The sequence below is a fragment of the Hipposideros armiger genome, unplaced genomic scaffold (assembly GCF_001890085.2).
Source record: "Hipposideros armiger isolate ML-2016 unplaced genomic scaffold, ASM189008v1 scaffold_383, whole genome shotgun sequence".
Classification (NCBI taxonomy): Eukaryota; Metazoa; Chordata; class Mammalia; order Chiroptera; family Hipposideridae; genus Hipposideros; species Hipposideros armiger.
In genome coordinates, this window is record NW_017731733.1 from 1,574,990 (window position 1) to 1,583,289 (window position 8,300).

Sequence of the window (8,300 nt, forward strand, 5' to 3'; positions counted from 1 at the left end):
TTGATAGCTCTTATACTTTAGGAAACTACAAGATCTGATATAATGTAATGTTTGATTTCTTGTGGAAAAAAATTGGAAGAACACCCTACCTTTTAAAAATGACTACTGGAAAGAATACATGAACGTTTTAATCCATCAAGCAACTTGCCTAATAGCATAACTTTCACAATTTATTGAGTCAGGCTTTAAGAATGAACAGATTGGGGCCAGCCGAGTGGCTCAGTTGGTTAAGAGCGCACGAGAATGAACAAATTATCTTGAATAGTTTGTTTAGTTATTTGATATTCTGTTGCTATCTACAAAAAAATTAAAATCCCCTCACAACTTCCTCTGCCTCCCCCCTGCATAGCTTCCTTATTGTCGTATACAAATCTTTTGTAAACAGTTAATGAGTTTTGGTTATGTCTCAATATAGATATTCCATCTCTACTTCATGGATGACCTTTCTATAATTAAATTAGTTCTTTTAAATTATTATTTGGAGGAATAATCAAACCTATGACACGCTTTACCTTATTTTTCAGTCTTTCCATAATTTTGTAAGACAGCTATCACTGTAATAATCTATGTCATTAGGCCAACAACTTAAAAACTGACAAATACTTAAAGGATACATGTATTGCAGGCCACTTGACCAATGTGAGACCAATATTTTAATCTAGCATCAGCAATATTTCTTTTCATTTTGGTTTTACAATTTTACATATTTTTGCTGGCTAAAGGTATTTTTATAATTAATGTATAACATTTTTTCCCCTCAAACTCACATACTCTAAATTTAAAAAAATTCCAGTGGAGCTAAGACAAATTCTGAGATTATAATTAAGGTAGATAATCTGGCAATATTCAGACCATGACTCTTGGTTTACTCTATTACTTTTTGTCCTATTTTTCCAATATCATATTGCTTCTAATTATATGATATGGTCATTGAGATCAAGTATGTCACATTTTTAACTTGTAGATTTATGCCCAATTAGAAGCATTTCTATTCCAGAATTTTCAAAGTGAAGGAATTCTTTAAGGTGAATTTCATAAATACATCTTGAATTGATACCTCAAGATCTCTTTCAGCTAGATAGAAATTTAGCAGAGGAATCAAATTTATTCCTAAAATGACTTAAGATTTATATTGCATAGATATTTTCTGATAAGAATATCAATTTTATCTAAGATAATACTCAGGTCTAAAAAGGGGAGGGAACTTTTAAATGTACAGATATGTACAAAAATGCATTCATCAAGATTCTTTCAGTTTAAAGTGGTAGATTATCTTCAAGTTAGCTTGAATGTAAATTAGTGCTCATAGGAAGGACTGGGTTGTCTCATCTCCTCAAAGGAAGGTTTAAAAATAAGAAAGGGAGTAACGGGCTTCGAGAACAAGAAGGTACAAGAATCCTTCAGCATGCTGTCTCTTTCTCCCCCTCTTTTTGCTGCTTTCTGTATGACGACTTTATTTTCCCTTACTACAGGCTGGCTTCCTTCCCAGGTCAGGAGGTGGCTTGTGGAAAAATGCTTTTCCAAGTTGAACATCTCTGACTCACACTGTTGACCCCTTTTACTGTTACAGTGTGAACACATCTGATTGGCCTAGTTGGGTCTGATATTCTACCTTGGAGTAATCATTCTATCAACAATGCTCAGGGCTGGCTGAGTGGCTCAGTTGGTTAAGAGCTCGCTCAAGAGTGTGAGCTCTGAGCAACAGGGTCGTCGGTTCAATTCCTGGCCCGAGCTGAGCTGCCACTGAGCTGCCAACAGGTGGCAGGATGGCTCAGCTAAAAAAAAAAAAAAAGAAGAAAAGAAAAGAAAACAATGCTCAGAATGATGGGGTTCTATAAAAAAAATAGCAACAATAATTATGATAATCTGTATTATATTGATTAGGAATTTTTATGGTACAATTAACAGGAAACTTAATTCAACCTGGTTGAACCATAAAAGGACAATTTATTGGCTTTACTTCTGGAAGATCTCAAAGTTGGGTGTGCCTCAAATCTGCTTGATCTAATAGCATTTTAATTATGTCATTGGATATTCTACTTTTTCTGTTCTCACTTGTGCAACCAAGTGTGAGCCTCACCCTAAGGCTGGCTTCTCTCCTCGCTGTGGGGTAGCTGTCCTCACAGTCAGGATTGTGTCTTCCTCGTGCACATCCAGGAAGAGACAGGGCAGCTGCCTAATGGCAGCTGGAGTTGGCTTATGCCATCTTGCCAGGGTCAACCTTGCTCCTCCATTCCAAATCCTGCATTGAATGGCCTCATGTTGGTAGCTTGGAATTGGCTATAGGGGGTGTATTTATACCATGGAAATTGGCAAACACTACATATGAGGGCTATTTTTTCCATCAGAGAATTGGGGGTTATATTTACCAGCACACTACTGTCTATTCCAGATTCCAAACAATGGTCTTAAAATTTACCCTAGTTTAATTGATTTAGGTCACATGTCCACCCTTGAAGCAAGGTCTATGGCCAGGGGACTTGAAATTATAAAGTGAATGTATATCGTAATTTCTTTAATTTATGAGTGCTCTAACAACAAACAGGCAGTCTGATTTCAGAGTCCACCATGTCATCGTGTGCAATCATATAAAAATTGTAGTGTAGTTTTATTCAGTTACAATGGGGAATCTGTAAGTACAATGGGGGGGATGTGTTAGATATATGTTCAATTTGACATCTATATGCAGTAAAAGTGTTCTCCGTGGTTGTTGGTGAGAACATAGAAAGTATTCCATATCATTAATTATCAGAACAGTGTAAATTAAATATTTACACTGTATATTTACAATGAGGTAGCATTTTATGCACACCAGAATGGCTAAAATTAAAAAGACTGACAGTACCAAATATTGGCAAGTGTGCAGAGCAACTGGCGGTCTCATACACTCCTGATGAGAGTCTATACAGATGTAACCACTTGGAAGAATTGATTAGCAGCTTCTTATAGGATTAAATACACCCCTAATTTATGACCCAATGATTCCACACCTAGGTATTTACCCAGGAGATATAAAAACATGTGACCATGCTAGTATCCAGAATGTAAAAGAACTTTTACAACTGAACAATAGAAGACAACCCGATTTTAAAATGGCAGAGAATCTAAACAGACATTTCTTTAAAGAAGATACACAAATGGCCAATAAGTACATGAAAAGGTGCGCAGCATCATTAGTCATAAGGAAATGCAAATCCAAAGCACAGTGAGCTACCACTTCATTTCCACAAGAATGGCTATAATAAAAGACAGACAATCACAAGTGTTGGTGAGGATGTGGGAAATTGGAACCCTCATGCATTTCTGGTGGGGCAGTAGATGGTGCAGCCTCATTGGAAAACAGTCTGATAGGGCCTCAAAATATTAACTATAGGGTTACCATATGAGTCAGCAATTCCACTTATACACCCAAGAAAAATGAAAGCATACATCCACATGAAACCTTGTACATGAGTGTTCGTGGCTACGTTATCCATAATAGCCAAAAGGTAGAAACAACCCAAATGTCCGTCAACTGCTGAGTGATCACAAAATGTGGTCCATCGTACAATGGAATACCACTCAGCCTTGGAAAGAATTAAGTACTGACACATGCTGCAACATGGATGAACCTCAAAAACATTATGTTAAGTAAAAGCAGCCAGTCACAAAAGGCCACATATTAGTATGATTCTGTTTATGTGACATGTCCAGAAAAGACAAATCTATAGAGACTGAAAGTAAGTTAGTAGATGGTTGCCTGGGGGACGGGAGAACCATACAGAGGGATGGGGGGACGGGAGTGATTGTCAATAGCTACAAGGTCTCTCTACAGGGTGATGAACATGTAGAATTAGGGGAAATGTCAGGTATCTAAAGTGCTATGGAGCTGTGAGTTAGGAATACCTTCCCAAAGGGCCATTTGATAAACCTGAAAAAGAAACTTACCATAGTATGAGTAACTAAACGTCTAAAAATTTATTCCAATGAAATAATGAGAAGTTTCCACAAATATTTATGTACAGAATGTTTGTTTTGACAATATTTTTAATCACATAAAAGTGGAAAAAATAGAATTATCAAGCATAGAGGATTAATTGAACACAGTATGGCATATCTATACGTTATAATTTGAGCTGTGCATTAAATTCAACAGTTTAGAAGAATATTGAATCACATAAAAATGAACGATGTCATGTTGTTTTCTGTTAATAAAAATTAGGTCATGAAAGATCATGCTCAGTATGATCCCAGTTAATGCTTTAACAGGATCATTCAACTATAAAGCGACTGGATAAGTTGTGGTAATAATAGGCTTTTAAACTTTTTGTTTATTCTGTTTTTTATTTCTCTTTGGGATGGGTTGCAGTGTATATTTGTTTTATAACTAAAAAACAAAACAATGATATATATTTTACAATCACTAAACTCTTAAGTTAGTATTGCTTGTGTGAACATTTATAATGGGCGTTCAATAACCATTAAAGAATTACTAGATATCTCTGCACGATTGGAATTCAGGTTAAAGCAGGGTTTCCCAACAGCAGCACTGTTGACATTTGGAGTCAGGCAACTTTTGTTGTGGCTTCAGGGCAGGTGGTGTGGGGCTGCTCTGAGCACTGCAGCATATTCAACAGCATCCCTGGGGTTCTTTCTACCCAATCCGTGTCAGTAGCTACCCCAGTGTGAGAGCAAAAAATATCTTCACATATTGCCAAATGTCCCTGGGAGGCAAAACTGTGTCCAGTTCATAATCATTGAATGAAAGAACCATTTGACAAAGGAAGAAAGCCTGGGTTGTTTCCAAGTGGGATTCATCTATTGTAAAGTTCTCCACGGGTTCTCATACCTGTGCTTGGCTTGTAACTAAGGTAAACATCATTTCATCAAGAAGCTAAGTTACAATAACGACTTAGCAAAATAGCTCCTGATTCTCGTTTTTCATTTCTGTGTAAAGTGCATGAATCTTCATTACATCTTTGTTTGAATGTTTACAGCATTGATGGTTTATGTTGCTTCTGATTAAATTCTGGTTGTTCCCACGCTTTGCACAGCTCGCTCAGCAGTGACGGGAAGTTGTGACAGCGACGGTGTGCACATCATCAGGGGTTACAGCATAGCTTCCACGCCTTTGGCCACTGTGTGTGGTGATGAGACCCTATCCCCTGTCACCATCTCTGGTCCTATGCTGCTTAACTTCTACTCTAACTCACACACCACCGACTTTGGATTCAAGTTTTCCTATAAGATAACCTGTGAGTAGCCATAATGTTGTAGTGTGGAATTTTGTTTTCTTCTTGGGTAATTCCCATAAGGAGTTTTAATTGTGATTCGTACATCACCAACTTGAAGATTCAGAGGCTTCAAGGGAAAAAATTGTCAATTAGGTTCATGGTCCAAAAAGTTCTTTTTCAAGAACTTTTGCTAGAACTACTCTTTGAAAATCAAATGGAAGATTGAGATTTATTTTAATAATTTAAGTTCAAATGAACATTCCTGCTGTCTTTAGTTCTTTATATATTACATAAAGGTGATGTTTTTTGGCCTGGTCTGTCGAGGTGATGATTTCATTTTCCCAAGTCATTTTGCTAATATGAAAAGCAATATTGGATTAATTTAGAAAAAACATAAAAGAATATATTTATGATCTTTGGGTAGGAATGGATTTTTTTAAACAATATACAAAAAAGTGCATGCCTTAAAGAAAAATGAAAAATTGATGTATTCCTCCATGTTATAATTTGCACTCCTCTATATCAAAGTCACAGATTGGGCAAAGGTCTTTGTAGCAACCAGGATATTTTCATTCTTTACAGATAATTTGATATGTGTTTATTTGAAAATCATCAGACTATATGTGTCTATTTCTGATAGTCTTTTCCTCTCCTGCACTAAACTTGGATGGTTAGGTTGCTGGCAGCATTTTCCCCTCACCATCCATCCTAATTTCAGTGAAATGGGCACACAAATCATGCAAAACCTTTGTGTCATCTTTACTTGACCAAAGCCATTGCTAAAAGTAGAAAGTTAAATAATTACCTTTCAAATAAGTGACTGTTCCGATCTACAGAGAAGACTAAAAATGTTTACTTACTCATGAAAAAAAGGCCTTCACAATTCATTCACGTGAGCTGCTGCCTGAATATTGACCCCCATTTGTAAAGTATTATTGTCTGTAGCTTTGTCGATCGGTTGGCACAAACAGAAGAGAACTGAGCAATAAACATTTCTTCCCCCAGTTGTCTTCTTCAATAAAGAACAAGATTGATTTGTTTCATTCTTTGGGTACAACTGCTGTTTTGGAGAGCTACAGCACTGCTTTCTATTCTTTTATTACACTTTAATCGCTCATTTTCCTAAAACACTGTGTTTTATATATCCACTATGAGAGTGTCGTTTAAAGTGTGTTGTTGATATTAAGGTTTCAAATCCTGACAATGTACAAACTTAGGCATTGATAAGCTTTCACAGACCACATAATTATGGACGAGATGAAATGGAGTAATGGCTACACAAATCTGACATTTAATCCACTACAAATGTCCTCAGGGATGTTAGCACACAAATACTTATGGGCATATAAAGAATAGCTTTCCCCGCAAAGTGGGCTCAGCTGAGGCTAGATACATACATAAATAAATAGCCTTAAATGGCACCTACCACTTGTTTCTTATGTCCACTGAGAGTATATAAGCCATAGAAATAACATCAAAATACTCTTACCCCATTCTAATTGTAGAATCACAAAATAAAATAAATGTAAACCTTTCTCACTACATGGAGAGTAGGGCACTTTTCCATCTTTAGATGACACAGCCTTGTCCTCCTTATCCAAGCAAAAATAAGAATTTATTTTTTGTAATGGGTTTATTATATTCTTGTTGCCATTGTTTGGACTAATCGGAGTCACTAAGGCTTCTGGGTAGTCGATTGCTGACTCAGTGGGGAAGTGGGCCCAGCCTCCTATTGTTTGTTGAGTCCCAATAATACAAATTTGGGCAAGTATAGTTCTTACCAGTCTCACAACTAAATAGAAATACACAGGACCCAAGAGTTGTGCATTTGAGCCCACAGAGGGGAAAAAAGTCAAACATTCAAAATGATTTCCAATACTTCACTTTTGAATAGTCTGTCTTTGACAGAGGAGACTCTAAACTATAGATTTAAGATTTCTAGATCATACATCTTCCAGGGCTTATATGCCCACAATGTGCCTTGGATTCTGCCCGCCTTTACTAAACTTCCTTATCAGTGTAATCCTTCTGAATCTGTGAATTCAATACAGAGAAAAGGCAGTTACCTCCCAACATGTGAAATGTCCTTTTTCATTATTTTCACTCTGATCATTAATTTAGCTCAAACCTATTCATTCCACGAGGTACCTTAAAAATGTTTTCCTTGCTTCTCCTCCCTTACCGTCTGCTCCCCCAATCTCAGTGGAAAACTCAGAATTATTTTGTAAACACAACAAAGGGAGGTTTAAGTTGCTCTAAGACAAATCATTGTTCTCTCTCTTAGGGGACAAGGTACCATAGCAAAGAATATCTCAAAATTACTTTTCCATGCGATCAGCGCTAACTGTTCTCTGCATAATCCCCTGTCTTCTGTTGCAGCCTGTGGGGGTGTGTTCAACTTCTCCATGGGGATCATCACAAGCCCTGTCTATTCGTATTCGGACTACCCTAACAGCATATACTGCTTGTATAACATCACCGTTGCAGACAACAAAGTGATCCTGCTCAAGTATGTATGAGAAATGTACCTTCTTAAGAACAGTGTCTCAGCTGTATTTACAGAAAAGATATCCCTTTAATGATGGGAATCTAAAGGGAGGGAGAATGCGTCCTTGTAGGGTAGTATAAACCTGGGAGATGGGCCTTCTACCTTCCACACAGGCCAATAGTGCGCGGTTAAGAGGGGAAACGGGCACTCCACCCATTGAAACAAGTGTTACAATTTTCCAGCCATTTCAAAGGAGCTTCATGTAATGGGGTGTAAAGTTATAAGCCTGTCTTGAAATCAGAGAGTGTGGGGAAGGCAAGAGAAAACAGTTTCCATTTGTTTTTGGCACTTAGACATAAAAAGACTTTAACACTTTTCAAAATTCTCTTGGTTAATTCTTAAAACAGTCACAGGAGGTATATATGACTAAGCTCATTTTATTGATGAGCAAACTCGTATGTCAGACGGGTCTCCATGGACTGTAAGACAGATCTCATCAAGCTTGATTTGGTTCCTGTATCTGACAGTATGTGGTCTATTGCTGGACCTTGAAGGAACTGCAGATCTCACCTGAAACTCTCACCTGGAAGCTGTGCCCC

General features: G+C 37.2%; 1 protein-coding gene across 1 annotated transcript in view; it reads left to right on the top strand.

The window, feature by feature from the left end:
- The window catches only part of CUBN (cubilin), a 256,725-nt gene that overhangs the window by 202,503 nt on the left and 45,922 nt on the right, over nucleotides 1–8,300 (top strand). The window contains exons 57-58 of the mRNA XM_019662920.1: nucleotides 5,034–5,234; nucleotides 7,593–7,722. Coding sequence (XP_019518465.1) covers nucleotides 5,034–5,234; nucleotides 7,593–7,722 — 331 coding nt within the window. The remainder of the gene's footprint in view (nucleotides 1–5,033; nucleotides 5,235–7,592; nucleotides 7,723–8,300) is intronic.